This window comes from Perissodus microlepis, chromosome 16 (genome assembly GCF_051167445.1).
Source record: "Perissodus microlepis isolate ML-2025 ecotype Zambia chromosome 16, ASM5116744v1, whole genome shotgun sequence".
Lineage (NCBI taxonomy): Eukaryota > Metazoa > Chordata > Actinopteri > Cichliformes > Cichlidae > Perissodus > Perissodus microlepis.
The window spans coordinates 26,062,296-26,086,146 of NC_140476.1; the positions used below are offsets into that span (position 1 = coordinate 26,062,296).

A 23,851-nucleotide genomic window follows, 5' to 3' on the forward strand; every position below is an offset into this window, starting at 1 on the left:
GATGCTGGGTAATGCAAAATAAACTCTGTTTAAACTAATGTAAACCTTTCCAGATCAAATAGGGCTTAGTCGGATTTGGCAGGAAAGAATATAGGGGTGAAGATGGCGAGGCCAGAAGGGAATTTAGGGCGAAAGCCAGGAAAACATTTGCACAGATGTGGGTACCTGCTGACAGTAGAGACATTTTGCTCTGTGCTGTTTTCTATTACAAGTTATCCCCTGCTTCTCTGCTCCTCATTTATCAGTGTCTGCTGATGCACATGCAATGAATATAACATGCATTATGCAGGCTTTTGTGTGATTTTTGGCATGCTCATTTTTGTTTCATTAAAGAGTGCCTGTTTTTCTCTTTAACATTTTTTTCTGTTAGACTCCAGTAGCTTTGCACAGTTCAACAAAGTTCTCAGCTCATCCTCAAGAATAAAACACGCTATTACCTTTAAGCCTTACTTTGTTCCAAATTGGCTGCCCCTCACAATCAAAAGCCGGTCATCCGCCATTTGTTCACTGCCACTTCCTTTAGTCTCTTCCAGTTAAAAGGGAGTTCTTCTACTTGCTCATAGGCGATTCTTCATCTTTTTATTCACAGTGCCATGGTGGATTGACATCTGAAAGTACTTTTCCACACTGCCAGTAATGCATCCCCAAACCATGGCAGAGCCTCCACCACCTCGCTCCAGACTCTGATGTACACATTGACAATGATTTGAAGCAAAATTTCCAAATTTGGATTGACTCTCAGTCTAGCTGTTTAATTTGGTATACCTTTTCTCCCAGTTTCCCCTTCTAAAGAACAGCTTCTTAACAATATTGTGTGTGTTTAGCAGCCCTGTAGATCAGCGCTTCAGAGCCATATGCTGCCCTCTAAATCTCTGCATGTGTGTGTGTTCATGCCTAGATTCATTTAGTAGTCTTATTGAATTAAAGTATAACTAGGAGTGCCAGAGGTCAGTGTATGAAAAGCTGTTTTTCTTCAGTATACTCTGCGGTTGCTGAGCCAATGAGTACTCAGTGCTTTTTTTGTTAGCTCTTCCTCCCCACATGATCAGCAGGTTGGCTGGTTTGTGATTCCCCAACAGCCCCCACCCATCCTTCCCCCTCCATTTTTCCCAGAGCTCTCTCAGTTCATTTGAAAAGCAAATGTTATGTAATTGTATTTAAGAGTTGCATGCCTACCAAAAAGCTAATCAGTGTAAATGCACAACGGAAAACAATTAAAGTGGGAATACCTGTTGATGGTATAACAGTGTCCTAACTAGCATTAGGATTTTTGGAAGCCCTTTTTGTCATTTATTTTAAAAGACCTTTAAAATCCCTGTGTGCCTTTTGCTATTGCTTTTTTTACAAGTACAGAAAGCACATATATTGCTTGAATCCTTATGTTTAAGTCCTGTTGGTGTCTCTGTCCTTCTGCAGGTTTGAGTGCTGCAAAGCTGTTGAAAGCCAGTGGGCTCGATCCTGTAGTGTTGGAAGCCAGAGACCGGGTTGGTGGTCGTACCTTCACTGTGCAGGTAAGGCAAAGAGTGTCAATACTACTGTAGGAGCGGCTCATAAAAGAGACAATCAGTAACAGTAATATAAATACTTTCCAGCCTTTTTAATTTTACAACCAAGATAGTGTATCTATTGCTTTTAATGGGCATACAGAAAAAAAAAGACATTTACATTCAAGTTATTTATGAGCGTAGAAGTACAAGCATAGATCAGTTAGCCTTTTCAGAAATATCTGTGACATTTCTTTCTTTTTTGTCATGATCTGATTGTGAGTATGTGTCTTTTAGAATAAGGAGGCAAAGTGGGTTGATCTAGGCGGTGCCTACATTGGACCGACACAAAACCGCATCCTCCGTCTGGCCAAAGAGTACGGCATAAAGACCTACAAAGTCAACGAGCAGGAGAACTTGGTGCATTATGTTAATGTGAGTGTCTTTTTTTTATTGCAGATAATTTTCTACTCCGAGCTCTCTTGGTTTATGTTATCTCTGTGTACTCAATGACAGATGTGTACTCATGACATGTTCCAGATGTATTCTTCACTTTAAGTGATGGAGTAAATGATGACAGTTTTCAGAAGATGATGCACCATATCTTGAGTCTGACCCATTATCCAATAGAAAGGAAATCCAAGTCTCTGCTACTTTTCTGGCATCACGCAGTAGGCATGGCAACAAGGATCTTTATTAGGGCTGCACGATTAATCGTTAGAAAATCGCGATCTCAATTCATACTTATGTGCGATCTCATTTCCAAATGACAACGATTTAAAAAAAAAAAAAGACGACGACGATTGTACCGCATTTTGATCCGGGACGTAATCTGCATGAAAACAAGCGCTCACTCTTCCTGCTCAACAAATGACAAGGGCGGAGCCTTATACCATGTGATACAGAAGCTGGCTGCTAAAATTGGCAGGGAAAAAACAACGGAGAGCACGTCAGGGATGACGAGAAAGTGACGGGAGAAAATCCGTCACGGTCAACCACCCAAACATCAATAACGGGAACCTTATACAGCACTTCCCTATACCCGTCAAACTCCCGCAGGCACAAAGAAATTATGGAGGCTATCACGTATCACCTGACCAAAGATATGGCTCCCATCAACACTGTGCAAAATGAGGGATTTAGGAATATGATCAACACCCTAGACAAACGCTACACAGTGCCGTCCCGCAACTATTATTCTATTGTTGCACTACCTGCTCTATACACGCAGTGTCGAGCAACGGTGGAGACGGAATTTCAAGCAGTACAACATTTTGCGGCAACGACAAAATGTGAGACATTTGTTGTTTTGAATGTTTATTTATTGTTTTTATGTTCAGTCTCAACTGTTACGAAGTTGATGTGCAGTTAATAAGCGCAATAAATATTTATACTGGAAAAGAAAATCGTGAGAGAATCGTGATCTCAATTCTAAGCAAAAAAATCGTGATTCTCATTTTATGCAAAATCGTGCAGCCCTAATCTTTATCAACATTTTTCAATTGCCACTTGCTGCCACTGGCACTTTTCCTGTCAGTTTGACTTTTTTATATTTACTGATCAAGGTTGCAACGTTAATACATTGCATGAGCTAACAGAGCTACCCTCTTTGCCATCAGCAGTAGAGTTTGAAGCATTTTTTGGGAATCTTTTGTTTGCACTAACAACAAAGTAATAACTTTTTATGTTATCATCATTGTTAACTTTAGTTCACTTGACTGTAATCAGAAAAATTAGCCACTCCCCACACACACGGTCAGACAGAATATATAGCAGTGGAGGAGCTTGTTAATGATCTCAAGACTGGGACCAGTTACCAAGAACACCAATGGTAACACACTGGTTATAACACCAGACCTCAGTCCTGTAGAAAATGTGCTGTAGGCGGCTTTAAAACCTAAAGCATTTAGAGATTTTCTGTAAAGAGGGCCAAAACCCTCCTGAGATGTGTGCAAACCTAATGACCAACTACAAGGAATATCTTTTTTTTACTCTTAGTTTTAGTTTTTTTGGACAGTGGTTTGGGGGGAAAAATGAAATATGTGGAGCAGAGCCATCTGGCTAACAGGAAGAGCTACGTGAGGATGCCCTTCATGGACTATAACTCCACATTCAACTCTATAATCCCAGACATCCTTATCACCAAACCGGACCTCCTTCAGATGCCCCCTTCCCTCTTATTCCTAGGTTAAAGCTCGGTAAACACCCTGGTAAATAAGACTATTAACAAACACTACGCCACAAAAAACCCCACTCCTGCCCACCCAGCCACTAATCTGAGCCATGGTCTGAGTAACCCTCATCACTCAGGCCACTCACACACAGACTTTACAACTTTTGCTCTAATGTATGTCTTTTGTCTCTTGTTTGTATATATTAGTCTTGATTTTATATATTTCTCATGTTTGTTATTTATTCCTGCTGTCTTACTATTTAAATTTTATTCCTGCAAAATTGGCATGGGGCACCCACAATTTTGTTGTACATGTACAAATACAATACGGGACTTTTCTATTCTATTCTGGCTGCATTTTCAGCCCTAAAGTTTGCCGTTTAAATTACTATTGCCCATATATCTCCCCTATATTGCTTTCCAGATTACTTAAAGAAGACTGAGGTACTATGAAAAAGAAAACCAAATGTTCCTGTGGTTTCCTATATGTCTACAGAACAGCCACCACTCCTCCCTTCTTTAGCATTAGTGACTGGAGATGTTAATCTTTGCCAGAGGGATTTTAGTAATGCAGTTTCTCTTTTCTGAGTGGTTGAAAGGCAAACAAAGAGGAAAGGAAGAAAGAGACACTCAGGCTATATTTCTTTGTTCTTGTTATTCTGTGCTCAATATCTCATTAGTGAGGCCGCACCACTGTCCTTAACAGAGTTGTGTTCTTCTACCTGATTTAATTTTCCATTGCTACTATGTCCCCTGGTGAAACTACCCCTATTGTAAATCACTGGGCTGAGTAACGTGGCTGGGAGCTTTCTCTGTGTGTGTGGATGGAGAGTGCCTATGTTGGTTATCTTCAGTCACTGAATTATAACTTCAAAGCCAGTCCAATCCGGTCGTTAAGTCTGACGTCACTAGCCATGTCTGGGCCTAAACTCCGCTGCAGGTCCATATATCAAACGATCACTATGCCATTACTGAGAGTTGAAAAACTGTCTAAAGTCTTTCATCTTTAATAAAATGATCAGCGTTCTGCTCTACCAGGTGTAACAATTGAGTTTAACATCCAGGCATCCATGAAAACGGAATTTATGACATTTAACGGAGTTAGAAGTTAGCAGGAAGTTAGCTCGCTAGCTTCTATCTAAATACAATATAGCATGTCCTGACTGCGGGGTTTTGGAAACAAATTAAAACGTACAGCTCTGTTATCACTTCCAACGTAAATGAAGACAGAAAACTAAACAGCAGTGACGTTTGTAGGGTTACTGAAGTTTGGCTAGCTGGTATATAATAATGTGCTACGTGACCGCTAGCGACACAGCTATGTTAGTATAATATAAACAAGCTAACTTTTTTTCCACTCGATAAAAATTAACGTGATTGTTCTCGGTGATCAGGAACAAATATAATCGCATGGCAGGATGCTGTAAAAGGACCAAACTTCAGCCAGGAGAACAACTGAGATAATCCATCCACAATACGAGGTTAATCATTCATATACTGCTGCATGGGCTGGGCTGTAGTTACATCCTAAGGTTTTAAAAACTGAGCTTAAATAAATGATTAGCGGTAATAAAAGCCGAGGGAGGTCAACAGTGATCACTGACTGTTTTAGGAGCTTTTTTGAAATTAAATAGAAGAAAATGCAAAACATGTTAACATGTTAACAACACAAAAGCCATATTAAACGCAGACTACTTTAGGCCCGGAAGTAGGATTCCTCACGTCATCAGTTAACAACCGGATGGATTATTATTACTTCTGCCCTCTAGGTGTGTGCACAACAAAATGCACATATGAAACACTACAATATATCCCCCCCTCCACCAACACACACACACACACACACACACACACACACACACACACACACGCACATACACACACTAAAACATATGGTATTAACAGATTATCAGATTAACACATACCATGTTGACCATGTATAGTACATAACACTCCACATAGATTTCTTTACTTTTCTGCACTCATTCCTGGCCAAAGAATTGCAAAATATTATTATTTCTATTATATTAGTAAAAAATATTTAGTGATAGCTGACGGTGACGAGTGTTCGATGGTTCTTTCTGTTTTTTTAAAAGAACCATTACTTTAGCAAAAGAGACAATAAACCACTATGAAAACACCTCATTACACGTATAACTGCATTGATGATTGAAATTGTGGATAAATCATCAAAAGTAAATAAATAAGTAAAGTAAAAGTAATTATTCTACAGAAAAATGTTCCTTGTCAGTGTTTTATGGACCACAACTAATAGTGGAAATGTTTAAGGCTAAGGTAATTTCAAACTCATTTAAAGCTTTTACTCTGTTTAATCTACAGTAATGCATGACATTCTACAAAACCACAGAAACATAGGCCTACATTTGATCATTTAAAAAGAATATTAAAATATATCAATAATAAAAGATCGGTTGAATTTAAGACTTAAATAGTGTGTGACACAGTACATATCCATAGGTGGGATTAAAAATAATGAAAAATAGAGATGTGTGTAGAGAGGTGTTTTGGCAAAACACTTGGTTAAACTTTCTAGTGATTTGTCAGACATGCTAATCTGAAAGTGCTGCTTATTCCTATTTCCTTAAAATAGAATTGATCAACGCTTTTTTTGCTAATGTAAAAGAGTTATTGACAACTTTTGGTACTTACAACTTATTGACATCTTTTCACACTGTACACCTTCTTCTCTGTGTAACACCCTTTTACAACGACAAATCACAGAAGCTTGTCTTTTCGCTAATGGTAATTTGTTTTCACACAGAGCACAGCTTGACACTGATCTCAGAGCAGTGAAAGAGGAGCTAGCTATCTTTAGCAGCAGTTTGCCTGGCATGCTGGTCTCCCACTAGTCTCCCACCAAATACCAGACATTTATCTACATTACACACAGGAAACGTGCTACATTTTCCAATGCAAGCCGTTTCCAAGGCAAACAGAGCTTCCAGCGACAGGCTGGAATGACAGAACGCTGTTTGAGATGAAAGGAGAGAGATTGCTTTCAACTTGGCACGTTTTAATTGATGCCAGTTTTTAGATTTGACTTGGAAAGCACTGCTTCCCTTGCTTTTCCAATTCTAGCCTTAAAGTGAATTATATGGTATGCCACATATGCCATACTTCCTTCCTCTAACCAAGAGAGATTGTTGCTACACTATGCAGAGCTCACCGAAGGTACAGATTTAAACACCATGGAGTAAGTGTTCATTTGCAGGATTAGAGTACAGTGGAGTGGCAGCTGATGATATTGCTCTAGTATTTATTTGTCAGAAAGTACTGGTTATTTTTAAAGGAGCACGTTATTTAGCATTATTTAGCCTCTGTAACCTTTGTTCTTTCAAACTTGCACAGCTGCTGCTAAAAAATACAGTCTGTGCAGAACAATACTCTAGATCAGGGGTCGACCTAGGCACGCGTGCCACAGTTGGCACGCAAAGGGTTAACTGATGGCACGGCCATAGCTGGCCTGGCTATGGCCGGCATTTGCATTTGCTCGGTGGCCCGATGATTTTTTGTTTTTGTTTTTTTTGTAAGGGTATAAACAATGAAAGGTGGTGGATTGGCCAGATGCTGGCCGGTGTGTAAAAATAACTCAGTTGTTTGGTGGTGGCTATGGTGGAGCTTCAACAGATTCAGTAAAATTAACAAGTGGTGGAGGCCAGCACGTGGATGAGGGAGATCGGAGGCAGGACGAGGAGAGACCCGAGGCAGCCGCTGGTCCGAGCATCAGGTGAACTGAACTTCAGGTAAGAAGTTATGACCTGCAGTCTATCTGGGTCAGATATAAACCAAGTTTAGGTGGAGTTTATTTTCGTTATGCTGACTTTTTACAGTCAGTTACAATAACTCGTACTGCGTATTAGCTAGCATGACGGAGTTTCTATACAGCTGGGTGGGTGCTATGATGTTACTGATAGTGAACTTCATTTTATTCATAAGGTTAGTTAGTAGAGTTGCCAACCGTCCCGTAAAAACCGGAATCGTCCTGTATTCATAGAAAATATTATGCGTTTCGTATTGAGCTGAAAAGGAGCACAGTTTGTCTAGGATGGAAAAAGACACAAAGGTGGATTTATTCTGTCGTTACGCTGCACAGCTGCTGCTTCTTCTCTCATTCTCCCCCCTCCCTCCCCTGTTTCTACTTCAATCATGAAACTGATCAATGATCAGCTGATCGGCTTTTCTCTCTTGTTTGTTTATTGCCCACTTTGCGCCAGAAAGAGGAAACCAGCGGATGTTGCGCTAAACAACAGCAGCACGTTTAAGCGTGATCAGCTGTTGTTAGAATTTATTTAATATTAATTTCTAGTATCAGCTGATGTTTGCTGGAGCCACAGCTGTAAAGCTGCTGGTCATGATATCGGTTTGGATATGTGGTGAGAGGGAAACATGAAGATGAAACCAGGAGATGTCCTTACTGAATCATCAGAGCTGAACAGGTGATGGAGAAACAGGTTTACCTTTTAGGTGACATGAATGAGTTGAAGGGAAGTTATGAACTGTTTCTGAGAGACAAATAACACCAGGATCCTTTTTCTAACTAGCTGACAGCTGGTAACTGTGCAGGGGCGGGTCTAGCAAAGTTTTGCCAGGGGGGCAGGTAGGGCATTAACAGGGAAAGGGGGGCACAAAGAAATACTTTCTTATTTTCATTTAAAATGTCTAGCTGTTATTAAATAATTATCTGAAGCTTACAACCAAAGTTTTTATCTGACATAAAATGTATAGAAATCATACATATACCAACAAGACTGTACATCACTGTCACAACAGCGTTTGTTTTCATTCAAAGACTTTATAGCTTTAATACCTGGTGGGCCGGTCTTTAGTCAAAATGCCCGGGACGATTTTTTTGTCCCAGTCCAGCCCTGGGCACAACATGCAGTGAATTAATCTGAGAAGGTGCATCAAAAATTATTGGCCGTGCCAGCGGTGCACATTGCAAATTAGCTCGCATAGACACATTAGTTGTGCCTCTTCTTAATGACGGTATCTTAACTAACAACCCCAACTACCAGATTCAACTTGTAATTGGCTAAAAGTAACTTAGCCTACTGGTAAGAGGGACGTTGTTAGCTTTCCATATTCCGACACTTCAGAAGCTTCAGGAGCTCTCCGCTCAGCACAGCATCAGCACCACGGAGATACATGAATACATCCGTAGACTCGAGACACAATGCATTTTTGGGACTTTCAGGTGTATGGACCAATGTTTTATTTTCTGATCAAACCAGAAATCTTTAATGAGCAGCTAGATTTGTCTCGCATTAACTGGCTGAGTTAATGCCAGTTAATGCAACATCGAAGCAGCTGGAATCCACAGCTGTGCATTTTCACCTGCTGGACATCACTACCTGACAAGTTTAACTGTCTTCAGAACATTGCAGAGGCCTTATTGACAGTATTTGGCTCTACATATCTGTGTGAGCAGATTTTCTCTCACATGAGTGTCCTCAGGTAGCCATCTGAATGCTGGACACTCAGAGACCTGTGTCTCTGAGTGGGAGACCAGAGATCACATTAACATGTGTGTCTCTGTATTAACAGAAATGCCATATTGGCTTAGTTTATTTTTCTCATCATTCTTGTGAGGAGACCATAAATAGCAGTTGTATTTTCTGTTGTACAGTCCATTTGCTGTTATGGATAAAAAGTGTCTTCTTTTGTTTCAAAATAGCTGATAACTATTTGCTGATAGCTGCCAACATCTGCGAACAAATATAATTCTATAAACTTGTTCTATATAGTGTGTAACTGTTCATATAGAGCGTTATTAAATTTACTGCTAATGCAATCATATGGCACACTGACCTCTGAGGAAATTTTAAATGGCACTCGCCATCAGACAGGTTGCCTACCCCTGCTCTAGATCTCACTTGGCTGCTTTTAAAAAAACCACCCTGTGTTTTCCTTGTTGAATTTAAAACATCCAGGCACAGGAAAAGACGAGAAGTCTTCTGTGCTATGATTACTTGGGTAACATATTGATCAAGAACACTGTGTGCTCTCTGTGGTTTTTATTTAGTCCATTTATTTAGCGACTGATTGACAATGAAGCATGGTTTCGTGATCTTCAGCCTGCTGGTCATCTCACCACCCTGTCCCTAGCACTGATGTATTATTGACTTAACCTACTTACAACAGCGCTGCGAAATATCACCAGCATAACACAGACAGCAGTTAGAAAACACATTTCTCTATTTCTGCTGTTGTGGCATGTTATGTGAACCCTAAATTCATTCATTCTGGTGTATGGGAGCTCCCATGTGACTGTGTCTCCCTAGCTACTATCTCTGTAAGATCCACTCGAAGACTCAGACTCACACACGCCACTTGTAGCTTCCTGGCTGGTTTCCATGGCAGCATGCCTCATCAAAAGCAGCTCCCACCTATCACTGTCAGGCAGTGTGTATGTGCTCTGTGTGTGCACATGTTTGTGCTTTTGTGTATGCATATTCTAGTGTTACTGCTCTCACAGCTTACACTGATATACACGTTCACACACCAACAAGTGTTACAGTGGTCCAAGATGGAAGTTAAGAGTCTTGCTCCTTCTCTTCTCTTCATTTTTGCATCTACTCGTAGCTGTAACTAATGCCTTTTTAAAGCGCTAAAAATGGGATGGGATGCTCACATTATTTCCCTTTTACCAGCTGGTGGACTGAGCTTACCATTAAGCTGTGATGGAAGTGGCTACTATGGCTTTGGCTACCCTGTTATGGGTGTGGCGAAAAGACCCAAATGAAAGGCTCTCAAGGCAGAACTTATTAAACAGAAAGAAACAACCTATATTAAGGTGAAGTAAAGGAAGTCTTAGAATGCTATAATAATCACAGTGACAAGCAAAGTCAAAACTCTAGTAGCTATTCAAATGGGGCCTTTCAGAGAAAATGTCAGGGTTTTGGAAACCATTAGATAATGTAAAACTGTTTGCATTTTATGTTGGCCAATAATGAATGCCCTGCAAGATAGAAATACAAGAAATCTTTAGACTGACTTCAGAGGTGGTGTTTTGATATCATTTGATATCTGGGAACAATTCCCTGTATCGGCAGTTCACAGCAATCAGTCTTTATTACCTATATTTTTATCGTGTGTGTGTGTGTTAGTGTTTTACTACACCTTTTTGTTTGTCAGTAGCTTTGAATTACAAAAGAAGAAATTCAAAAGAATAAACTCATAGTTTCATATGGTGACACAAGTCTTTAAGACTTTATATGAACAGTAAGCAGTGATCTAACCCATTTGACACCCTCTACATTTCTTCACAGAACAAAAGCTAGAGTAATTGTAAATCAGCATGTGTCCCAAGCCATTGTGTAATTACAGCTAGCTTTCAAGCAAGCCATGTAGTTAATCAGCTTTTCTATGGCAGATTGTAATCCAAAAGGCCAGTACTGCTTTCCCTTATCAGCAAACCACTGCCTAACAGGCAAATGCAGCTCTCAGCACTGGATTCATTAATGAGGGATCACTATCAGAGACGGGGAAACAGACTTTGATTAAATACTGTGCTTGCTTATCAGAGATTGAGAAAGAGTGCGGGATTGTCCCTTGGATCCCGCAGCACTTTGGATGCTGTGCATGTTTGCACGTTCACAGGACCAGTGAGGGAAACGGCCGTACCAGCTGTATCTGTTTAGCTTGCTTTTAGAGAATGCCAAGTGCTGCACATTCACTAAGAGGCCACCAGCTTGTGAGAGCTGGCAAAAAGCAGAGGGAACAGCCATCTGATACACCAGTTTGTCGTTTTTAGACACACTTTGACATAGTCAGATATATTATTTGGAGTTGCATTATTTTGCAACCAAATCAAATCTGTTTTTCTGATGTTTTTTTGGCAAATATGAGACGAGCCTTTATATTCTTTTTGGTCAACAGTGGGTTTTGCCATGAAACTCTCCCATCGAGACCATTTTTGCCTTATGTAGTTCTTATTGGATAAATCATGAACACCTTAACTGAGGCAGGTGAGGCCTGCAGTTCTTGAGATGTTGTTCTGGGTGCTTTTGTGACCTCCTGGACGAGTCATTGATGCACTCTTGGAGTCACTTTGGTAGGCTGGCCACTCCTAGGAAGTTTTCTCAATTTTTGAATAACAGCTCTCCACTTGGTTTAGTCTTAGAAAAGGTTTTCCAGACTGATAGATGTCAGTGGCTTTGTCTTTCAGCTGTTTTTTTGCGTTTCTATAGATCAAGGCATGACGTGTTGCTTAGCTTACTTCACTTTGTCAGACAGGTTATATTTAAGTGATTTCTGGATTAGTGTGGCTAGTTGAAAGTGAACTTTTCAAAGGTCAGCTTTCCAAAAAATGTGGCTGATCAAAGTAAATTCACAATTTAACAAGGGAGGGCAACTACTTTTTCAAATAGGACATGGTAGGTTTGTGTAGCTTTTTTCCCTTATTAAATGAAATGATTAGTTAATCTAATAATTTAATAATTTACTAAATTTTAAAACTAAATGTAGTTTAAAAAAAATAAGAAATCAAGAAGAGCAAACATTTTTCCCAGTACTGTATATTACGTTGGGCAATAAAATACTTATTGATCATAGATGTTTGTTTAGAAGTCAGATAAGAGCGTACAATGTAATTTGGATAAAAGTCTAAGGGCAGTGATTAGCGATTTCTGAGATTAATTAAAATCTTTATCTTTAGATGGTTGTCATAAAATCCTCCTACTCTGAAGTATAGTCACCTTTGTCTTCAAGCAGTCTTCGTTTGGTCCTCTGATTGAGGGCACTTCCCTGCTCGCTGATGTGGAAACAGATGTTGCCATGCTTCGTCTCCCCCTCCTCTTCTCTCCTCCCTCTGTATTCTCTTGGCTGTGGTCACCATGGAGACAGACCTGTTGTTCTGTGCACAGGAGCAGATACAGTATGCTGCAGTGAGACACATCATCATCATCATCCCTCTCTGTCTATCACTGAATTCTGTGTAGCAGTGAAGAACAGACTGTGAATACTAAAAAACAAAGGTGCTGTCACCTTGCAGTGACACACACACACACACATCACATTTTAAAAACAAACAAACAAACAAACAGGTGATCATTTTATTTCAGTAAATGGCTAAGTCTAGTAATATCACAAATGATTGTGGAGCTGCTTTTACATGTTTTAAGCAGTGAAAGTCACACAACACTTTGCTGTGCTATTTTTATTCAACAGAAGTCTTCTCTTTCATTGTTTTTGAGGAGCCTGATCTGAGAAATGTGTGAGCTTATTATTGATCTAGGGTTCTCAAAGACTGTTCAATTGTTTTCTGTGGCTCTCCAGTGAAAATGACAGAATTTGTTGATACCGAATTTGCCATGCCGTGGGACAGTATGAGAACAATTTGCCTTTCTTTTTTTTTCTTAATTTTGTGCATTTTTCCTTTGCAACCATCCATCAAAATTTCAGAACCCTTGCTATAGATAATATAATTAAAAGTCTTATTTCTTATAATTACCCCTTAGGAAACACTTTATTGTGCTGACCCATGTACTTTTTTATGCTAATCTAACAGATTTGTTTTTTCTTAGCATAATCATACTTTTTGGTGATGCCACTACAGTTGAGTCTTGTAGTTTAAGAGGTTACACATTTCTGTTTCTGTAATATTTATGCATTAATAATGATTTTCAATGATACTGAGAGAGTTTTGCAAGGAGAAAAAAAAGAAATATTGCTACAAATTTGACATTAGACTAGCTCAGTAACGGATTTACCTTTAACCATGACAAGAAGATTTTAGGGCTACATAACAGCTGGACAGTTACAGCTGCATTGTTGGACAATGAAATGAACAACTAAACACTTTTGATATTTGTTTTGTTTTTTTCCTTTATTACAGTGGTATCACATTACACAACACAATAAGTTAAGAGAATGTAAATAATAGGAGCCATTATTAGTTCAATACAGCTGCAGACAGCTGCAGTGTCTCTGAGCTAGCAGCTCTGTGAGGCTGAGGGCATTTCAACAAACAGTTTGTGTTTAATGGGACTTGAAATAAATGTCCTTGTCAAGCTAAATGCCATATTACGGGAGAGATTATTTGAGGTTACATCAACACGTAGCTAAGAGACCATTGCTAGAAAGCAACAAAAATTCATCTCTAGTTACAATTGTGTTTTAGAAACCAAAACACAAATAAGTGACCTTGATAGTTTTGAAACCACTGCATCTACCCCTGACTGTCACCTCTGTATTTGTATGTCTTTGTATGTGATTGAGAAATGCAGGAATAAACCAGAACAGGCATTAAAAACTATGGCTTTGGATTATGGCTACTCGTATCACATTTAATGATTCAGTATCTTTGATTCAGTTGTAAACATTGCACAAGCTATTACTCCACTTTCCCCACCACTCTTCAAACTGCTTTCACGGTCAGTTAGAGGTCAACTGAAACAAATCTTTAATGGCAAATGCTGAAATGTTCTTTAAATGCTGCCATCATTAACCATTGCTTATAAAAGCTGTGCTTATTTGATGATTGAAGAATATTGTTTTGGTGATGATGGCCGCAATCATGTGTCCAACAGGGAAAGTCTTACCCGTTCAAAGGCTCCTTGCCTCCCATGTGGAACCCCATCGCTTTGATGGACTTCAACAACCTCTTTAGAACAATGGATAAGATGGGCGAGGAGGTAAAGCAGTTCTCACTATTAATGAGTATTCTTATTAATAAGCATTCTAGATTGGTTTACTGGACAGGTTGCACACCTGCTACATGCCTGACTCATATTGAACATCCTCCTGCATTTCAGATTCCCAGAGACGCTCCCTGGAGAGCTCCCCATGCTGAGGAGTGGGACAAGATGACCATGCAGGAACTCTTTGAAAAACTCTGCTGGACCAGGTAACATGTTCAAAATGTTTCCCGTTTTTGCAGAGAATATGTCTAGCTATTCATCCTGTTATCTCTGAACGTTTATATCCAGGGTAAAGTTGTAGTGCTAAATCATATGACATTTCAATTCAATTCAGTTTTATTTATATAGCGCCAAATCACAGCAACAGTCTCCTCAAGGCGCTTTATATTATAAGGTAGACCCTACGATAATACATTCAGACTCAAATGTTGAAGGTGGTCTCTTACAAAAGCTTTATTTCTCTTACAAAAGTTATATTTGTTGTTTTATTTTCTAATACCTGAAATCAGTCAGCGAGGCTAGGTTATAAGCTAATGGTAGCGAGCTCAGTTAGCAAGGTATCTCATAGGGTGCATGGATGCAGCATTCTGCACAATTCCACTCACCAGAGCTGGAAGTAAAATTAACCAAAGAGCACATCATGCTATTTCCAATAAAATGATCTAAAAGGCTCCAACACCACAGTCACAGTTAAGAGGTCCAGTTCAGTGACTCAAACTTGCAGAGGTGGAAATGGTTACAGCTTCCTGTGTCAGCACTAATAAGAATAATAATTCTCATCCCTGCATCCCTTGGTGGAGAAGCTTCAGTATATGATGCACTGTGAGTGAGAATGTTTTTGATAATCTAATTACTGTGTAAATTTAAAATATGCAGCTTGTAAAAAGTAAATTACATTTTTGTAACAACATAGAAACAACAGTCCTTCACTAATTAAAAGATTGTACCGCTCCTGTGTTTGAATTACTACTCATTACATGCAAGTCTCTGCTGGAAAAGTAGGACAAGCAAACAGAAATCCCTGACATGGTGATTTATTTGTGCTTTGTTCACACTCTTACAGGATATAAAATTTGTGACTGGGGTACCTGCAGTATTTAAAGACTTCTTACCTTCCATGTAATCTCTCCCAGAACTGCTCGTCGCTTCGCCACACTGTTCGTCAACGTAAACGTGACCTCTGAACCCCACGAGGTGTCGGCTCTCTGGTTCCTCTGGTACGTCAAACAGTGCGGAGGGACAATGAGGATCTTCTCCACCACCAATGGAGGACAGGTATGTCCTCCTACTGATTACTGAATACCTACTGATTCAGAACAACAGACTGAAAGAAGACGAAGGATTTTTTTATATCTATGTGAGCAAACAGAATACTCTCTCAGCTTTCCATTAATGCACTACAAAAAAGTACAGACAGCGTAATGGGAGCGTGCCAAGAAGTGGACTTGCGTTCTTTGCCTCTCACACAGATTCATTCAGTGATTCAGAGGAGCGGTTGAACGTCAGAGGGAGATCCCTCACAGCCCAGTCTCCTTAGTCTGGCCTGAATAAGATGCTGTCCACACAAAAGATGTTTTCTTGGAATACTCAGGGCGTCTTTTCTGCTGCCGTTCCTCAAGCTGAGGGCCTTGTTCCCATAGCCACAAAGGCTTTGGTAAACAAATGACAAATAGTAGTGCAGTCGGCTCCTTCCTGTTTGCTTCACATTTAAAGCTTACACGCCTTGTGGCTGGTGCATACATAGGGGTGTTTGAAGTATTTACACATAGTCATCTTAAACATATGGATATGCAATTGGTATGCATTGCTTCGAGTGCAGCTTTCCTGCAAAACTGCAAACGTGTCTTTAATCAAACAAGACAAGAAGAGGCTCACCTCGTTTCACCACCCAGGACTGATTTAGGTTTAGCTCGGGCTTTCACAGCGACTGCTCGACAAATTCATCCAAATGCCACAGAGGAATGCACACAATGTGTTTCTGGTCAGGGATGAGAGAGATGTTGACACTAACCACATGGAAATGGTCAGCACTGATTTAGTTTTGTGTATCGGAGCTTTGACAGCCCAAACCTCTCTCTACCTCCTCACTATCATCTTCATCATTTAACATTTGCTGGCCTGGCTTTATGAACGTGTTTCTTTTGAATTAAGATGCAGAAATTTGTAGTGAAGGAAGTGAAGGTGGACTGAGGATAACCGGTGTGTATCACCAGGATAAATCAGGGGATTTTATCGGTTTCATTCCAAAATGGGAGTTTATTAGCCTTGCTGAAGGGTACCCAGAGGGGGATCAGAGTCACTTCCACCCAATATAAATAGAAACCAGTGTTGCTGCATCTGCTCTCCCTGTTGGTGCTCACTGAACTCTGCTCTCTTTGTGTCTCAAGGAGAGGAAGTTTGTAGGGGGTTCGAATCAGGTGAGTCAGTGCATGGCGAGGGAGCTGGGAGACCGAGTGAAGCTGCAGTCTCCAGTCTACAGGATCGACCAGACCGGAGACATGGTTGTGGTGGAGACCGTGGACAAGCAGACCTACAAGGTGAGTTGAGTATATCACCAGTATTTCCTTTGAAGTACTATTCTTTAAGGACACTTTTTATGTCTTTCCTTACATATTCTGCTATAGTCAGAAATATAATATCGAGCTGGAAATTAGCATTTGAAGTCCAGTCTAGTAAATATTCGAGGAGCTCGATTAATGTTTATTAACGGTCTCTAGCACCAAATCATCTCATGGCACACCGCACTAAATGGTCAAAGGGATTACAACAAGATGGAGAGAAACCCCTTTAAGCAGAACTTGGAAAAAGTGAGGATAAAATAATGAGAGGAAAATAGAGGAAAGGCACTCAGAGCATCATGGAAGGTCCCTCAGCAGCATGGGCCTGTATCACAGAGAGGTGGTTCTTATACTTTACCCTAACGTTTTCCAATTTGTGATACTTTGTACTTTTATGTCCCTGCATTTCAGAGGGAAATATCTAACTTAACTCACATTCATCTGTGTGACAGCTGCAAAGGGAGACATTTTAAAACAGTAAATAAATAAATATATGTGCAGATGTACGTACAATCCTGATTCTGAAAAAGTTGATGCTGTGTAAAAATGTCAAATAAAAATAATGCAATTATTTTCAATCTCATAAACGGAGCATAGAAAGTGCAAATGGATATTAGCTCATTTTGAACTTGATGGCAGCAACTGTTCTTCAAAAAATTGCGATGGGGCCATGTTTAAGACAGTTTAGCATCGCCTCTTCTTTTAACACCTCCTCAGCAACTGAGGAGAGCAGGTACTAAACCTTTGGGAGCAGGAAGTTGTCTCATTCATGTTTGATTATATATGTCAACAGTTCTGGCTCTCCGTCATATGTCTGTTTTTTGTTTTTTTTTTTCATTTCATAATGCTCCAAATTAGTGAAAGGTCTGGACTGCAGGCAGGCCGGTTCAACACCCCAACTCTTTTACTTCTGCTGAAGCCTTTCTGTTGATTTCTCTGACCACAGAACAGTTTCCACTTTGCCTCAGTCTGTTTAAAATGAGCTTTGGCCCAGAAATGATGGCGGTGTTTCACCATCATGATAGAGCTTTAACCTGTATTTGTGAACAGTACAGTGTTCATAGACAGTGATTTCCAGAAGTGTTCCCGAGCCCTCCCAGTGATTTCATAACAATCATGCCTGCTTTAGTGCAGTGATGCAGCAGGGCCCAAAGGTCATGGACATCCATTATTGATTTTCAGCCTTATCCTTTGCACACAGAAATTCCTCCAGATTCTTGGAATGTTTTGATGATATTATTCTTTTCAGTTTGATGTTGAGGAACATTTTTCTGAAATTGCTCCACAGTTTGTAGACACAGTTTTGGGGTTTTTTGCAGAGCATCTCTGAGATGCTCTTTTTATCGCTGATCATGTCACTTTGAGACATGTCACTGCCATCAAATTCAAAGTGAGCTTTTTGTTTCTGTAAATGATAATAGTAGATTTCTGATATTTTTCTGTATATGTGAATAAAAGATGGCTTTCTGAGATCGGCAAGTCACTGCATTCTGTTTTCATTTATGTTACAACTTTTCTGAAACTGGGTTTGTAGACACAATTGATTAGTTCAGTCCAGTGGTTCCCAACCTTCAAATGGCCCACAAAACAAATAGTCAGAATGACTTTGCTTATATGGATACATCACCATTAACGAGCTGATAAGATAATGAATAATGACGCTGCTCTTATGTTTCAGTAGATTGTGAATGCAGGACTTTCCTTTTGCTGTTTTCCTGTTACTGCAGCCATGTTTCAAATAACTGTTATAGTGTTTGTTTGATTTTTTTATGTATTAGGAAATGAAACAGATACTATATTTATACACTAGGTAATGTGAGACAATGCAGTCTGAATATGAAACATCCATGTATCTGTAAAACAGTAACTGCTTCACAGTGTTACTCACAAACTCACTGGCACTGCTGCTCTCTGGCTGCCATCTACTGGCTGCTTGGAAAAAAAGCAGTTAAAATGTACATGATCTGTGTTACTTTGTTGATTAGGTTGAATGTTTTCATTTATGGTCAGATGTTCCATTGTAATGAATTATGGGACAGCGTTTTCTCCTCTCTTTTCATAAAGGATAGTCCAGTGTATCCTATATTAAAGGAAGCATTGAAGCCTCTTTCCTTAGTATTTGGAGAATTGCAACATCTCTTACTATGTCTGATGAATACCATGCAGATACTTCTGGGTCACATCTTTCAGTTATAAACAGACTATTGGAACACACTGTGTACTGTCTCTGTCTCTGTGTTAGGCCAAGTATGTGATCGTGGCCACACCACCTGCTTTGAATCTGAAGATGCACTTCAACCCTGAGCTGCCCCCGCTGAGGAACCAGCTGATCAACCGTGTTCCCATGGGCTCTGTCATAAAGTGCATGGTCTACTACAGAGAGAACTTCTGGAGGAAAAAGGGTACGCAGGAAGTGAAAACACAGAGAGAGCGAATGCTGTTCAAGATGATGCCATTTCTAACGTTTTATTGTGTTACCAGGTTACTGCGGCAGCATGGTGATAGAGGAGGAGGGCGCTCCCATCGGCCTCACCCTGGATGACACAAAGCCTGATGGGACTGTACCTTGTATTATGGGGTTGGTACAGAGCTTCAAACAGTTCTCTGTAATTGTGTATATTTTGTATTATGACTAGGGATGGGTATCATTTAGGTTTTATCTGATACCAGTACCAAACCGGTACTTTTTTAAACGGTGCCGGTGCTTAAAGAATGAAGAACACACACTTTGTCCAAAAACCTCTCATGTTTAGCTGTTTTTTTTGTAAAAAAGATAACAATGTTAGCCTTTTCTGCAGCTATAGGCGATTTTTGGTATCACTCTTGGCTGGAAGCAGTGCTTAAACAATGGAAAAAAAAATCAAAGTTTGTCCAAAAACCTTTCATGTTTAGCTGTTTCCCTCTTTTTCTTTGGTCATTTTAGTCTTTTTGGCCAGGGTGAAGGGAGTATCTGCCATCAAACAAGAAGACAGCTGCATGAAACTATGACGGTGTTTGCTAGTTCATCTTACATGCTTTAATGTAATAACGTGGTTAGCCTACTCAACGTAAATACACACGAACAACATTAAGCTACTCACGCAGAGAAGAACAGCTGCTGCTGCCATCATCATCCGTCATCATTTCTGCTACACTGGCAGGGCTAGGGGCCAGGACTCTATTCTTCGGGTTCTTGGGGGATGTTGTTAACTCCGGGTCGATAACAGGCACCACACCCGCAGTAGATGTGCCCGGTGTGAGGTCTCGCAGCAAGCTATCAAATACGGCGCATTTCTCGGCTTTAAAAAAAACCTGCTATGCGTCGCCAGGTGTTTCATCAGATTCGAGGTGTTACCTCCTTTGCACAGTATCACCTTAAAGCACTTGTTGCAGGCTGCTGAGTTTGCATATTTTGCTGTGAAGTACAGCCAGACTTCGCCTTGAGCATTTTTAATCTGTTGCTCTGCTCTAAAAGAACGTACGTACCTGGGCCCGCCTACTACGCTTGGAAAGGTAAAATGATTGGCTAGAATCCAAAGTGTATGACATCTCAGGAAAAAAAAGCACCGAAATGTGCGCTGCTTTACGGTCTGGTTACTACCGTTTATGTCAGAACCGGTGCCATAATTGCACCGGATACCCATATCCATCCCTAATTATGATTCCATATTGTACACTACATCGCCAAAAATATTTACCTGCCGCAGGACAGCTTTCAGACCTGAGTTATAACTATGAACATGTGGTCTTTTCTATCCTCTTTAGACCAGTCAGTGACCCCCTGGTAACCACCTGTCAGGGAAAAATGTGTATTCGTCCATGATTGGTTGGCAAGTGGTTACTGGAGGTTGCCAGATAACGCTAAGTGATATCAGCAGCCCCAAAGAAGTATACAATGCTGCACCATGATGAGTGCTTTAGTCATCATTAGGGTGGAATACACATTTTTTTCACTAGCGACCTGTGATTATCAGAGGGTTACTGACTGGCCTGTAGGCTTGTGTCTCAGCTTTACCATCTGACTCTGACCTAGTATTCTCGCATGAGCTCCTACAAGAATTTCCATACAGTGTAGGACTTGTGCTTGAATGGAGCTAAACACAAGTGATAAAGTCATCCAACCAGCCACACATGCTCATGTAGTGTTTTCTCTTTTCATTCTCCCCCCAGATTCATCCTTGCCCACAAGTGCAGAAAGCTCTCAAGCCTGTCCAAGGAAGAAAGGTAGACACCAGTGGACAGAGATGGAAAAAAAACTCTCACGAGCTGTGAGACCAGTTTAATCCCAACTCCTGTGTTGTTGTGTTTAGGTTGAGGAGGATCTGTGAGATCTACTCCAAAGTGCTGGGCACAGATGAAGCTTTGCATGTGAGTTTGGGTGCAGAGTGGTACACAGTCATGTGGATACTGTGGAATCACTTGACTGACTGCTCATGTGTCTGCTTGTTTCCTGCAGCCGGTGCACTATGAGGAGAAGAACTGGTGTGAAGAGGAGTACTCTGGAGGCTGCTACACAGCCTATTTCCCCCCAGGAATCCTTACTCAGTTTGGCAGGTGAGTCTCTCTCTCTCTCACACATGTACACACACAAAAAAAATAAACATAAATACAAAAGTGTGATCTTTTCATTTCAATTGACTTAATTTATTTCAATGTGTCAGCTGCTGGATATTAATGGCTAATGTATGTTTCAGCAGGATTTGTGATTATTTCACTTCTCCTCCATGAAATGAACCTGCCTTCCTGTGCACGGCTTCAGAGGGGACTCACTGAGATCACAACACTTTGTGTTGGATTATTATGTTTACCACACAAGCAATACTGTGATCTCATATTTCATCTGAATGGTGTTATTGCAATGTTTTTTGCGGCATTTCATGGGTTTTATTGGAGTGTGAACAAATGAATGCATTTGCAGTACAGCAGGACGTGTCCCCAGGATTTGCCCATTAAATCTATAGCTGTACACACACATAAAACACAATCCAGTGCCGTGGCTCTTTACAGGTGTCTGATGCATTGCGGCTGGTTTCATTTATTAGTCGAAGCTGCTTGTTGTACAGATCCTGCTGCATATGTTCACTATTAGAGTTTTGTTAACCTCCATATGAAAAACTGAAACTCCTTGTTAACCATCATGGGAACCATATTTCATGTCTAAATGTCCTCACCAGATGTGCAAATGTGTTCTCACTCACAATGAAAAGTAAGCTGGAGTTGGAAACCTAACATTGTGCTTTTTTATACAGAGTAACTGTTTCACATACCGGGTGGCCCTGCAAGAAATTGAGTTAAAGCAAAAGTCCTTTCTTTGGTTCTTTAACGTTGAGCACAGTGGGGGTGGGAAGATTGATCCAAAGGAAATGCACTTTATGTTATATAATCCCATATTGCACTTATTCAGGTGAGATGATATTCTTAAATGAAGTGAATCAGTACAATGCTGGTGCATACATTAAAAATAAAACGGTGTTTAAAACCTGTAAACCAGTTTAACCTCTGAAGCCTCTCCTGTTTCTCTCTTTTTTGCTCTTCAGAGTGCTGAGAGAGCCGGTGGGCAAGTTGTACTTTGCGGGCACAGAGACGGCCACCGAATGGAGTGGCTACATGGAGGGGGCTGTACAAGCTGGAGAGAGAGCAGCTAGAGAGGTCAGAGAGCATTAAAGTACCTGCTTTTCACTGCTACGTATTAGCAAATACCAGTTCTTACCAGTTTAAACACCCTTAGAGGCAGGTTACTTATATATACCAGGTGGAAACCACGTAAATCATGCAGCTGGCACACCTATTAGTCACACCTCAGCCTGCTCCTGGTGTTGTGGATGCTCAGCCAGCAGTGCTGGGGGTCAGCTGATATCAAATCATGACATCCTCGCCTTTTCTCCCCTCTCATTTATGTCTGAGCACAGCTGACTGAAACAAACCATAGAATCAAAATGGTCTTCCCCACTCAGTCTTCTTACTTAGAAGCTAAATCTCTCTTTAAGACACTCGCCTGCTGCTTGCAGTTTATGTCCTTCTTCCAAGGCATTAACATTAGGTTTGGTTTCCTAAGATACTCCCCCATGTGTTCATGTTCCTCCATGTTTCTTAGCTCTGGCTCTGCTGCAGAGTAGGTCAGTTACAGTAAAGGCCAGTCAAGTGTGAGTAGATTATCTGCATTAAACATAAACATACACTTATTCTTCTTTTTATTACTTAAGTTAAGTTGCTGTGTCGTGTTGTATGTAGTGCCAACGTGGGACAGTTCCCCAATTTCATTGTGCTATTGTACTATGTATGACTGTGCAATAATAATAACGAGTTATCTTATTAACATCACCCAAACTCAAAAATGTGTATCATGTTTAAATTTTAGACTGTTAGACTGTAAATTTTGAGGCCAGAGGGGCCAATGGCGCGATATGGCAGCCTCGCTTCTGTCAGTCTGCCCCAGGGCAGCTGTGGCTACAACTGTAGCTGCCTCCACCAGTGTGTGAATGTGAGAGTGAATGAATAGTGGAATTGTAAAGCGCTTTGGGTGCCTAGAAAAGTGCTATATAAATGCAATCCATTATTTATTATTATTATTATAAGTCTTTGACTGACACCACCAATGTCTTTTCGCAGGTCATGTGTGCGATGGGTAAACTCCAACCTAATCAGATCTGGCAACCTGAGCCTGAGAACGATGTAAGAGAAGTCCTTATGCACCAAATTACAAGTTGGCTTTTGATTAAAAAAAAATGTACAATCAGTGGAGAAACACTCTGAAATCTCTCGTCATGAATCCAAAACACTTTTTACCATAAATGATACTGTGAAAAAGATCATCCTGTAATAAATGAGAAAAAAACTACCAGGCAAGACCCTAATGTTTCTTGGGGTTGTAAACCAAGAGAGGTCATTTTCTCCCTAGCTTTCTATACAATCATTTGCAAGCAGAAGAGTTGCCCCCTGCTGGTCATGTAAAAAAATGCAGGTTTAAGACACCTATGCATTGTTTACACATTTTGG

At 40.4% G+C, this 23,851-nt stretch overlaps 1 protein-coding gene across 1 annotated transcript in view; it reads left to right on the top strand.

The window, feature by feature from the left end:
• LOC146371032 (amine oxidase [flavin-containing]-like) overlaps nt 1-23,851 on the top strand; it is a 46,105-nt gene that overhangs the window by 18,821 nt on the left and 3,433 nt on the right. Inside the window, exons 2-14 of the mRNA XM_084954938.1 lie at nt 1,417-1,511; nt 1,782-1,919; nt 14,208-14,312; nt 14,433-14,524; nt 15,452-15,593; nt 16,706-16,855; nt 19,119-19,278; nt 19,358-19,454; nt 21,026-21,079; nt 21,166-21,223; nt 21,312-21,409; nt 22,393-22,504; nt 23,465-23,527. Coding sequence (XP_084811064.1) covers nt 1,417-1,511; nt 1,782-1,919; nt 14,208-14,312; nt 14,433-14,524; nt 15,452-15,593; nt 16,706-16,855; nt 19,119-19,278; nt 19,358-19,454; nt 21,026-21,079; nt 21,166-21,223; nt 21,312-21,409; nt 22,393-22,504; nt 23,465-23,527 — 1,364 coding nt within the window. The remainder of the gene's footprint in view (nt 1-1,416; nt 1,512-1,781; nt 1,920-14,207; nt 14,313-14,432; nt 14,525-15,451; nt 15,594-16,705; nt 16,856-19,118; nt 19,279-19,357; nt 19,455-21,025; nt 21,080-21,165; nt 21,224-21,311; nt 21,410-22,392; nt 22,505-23,464; nt 23,528-23,851) is intronic.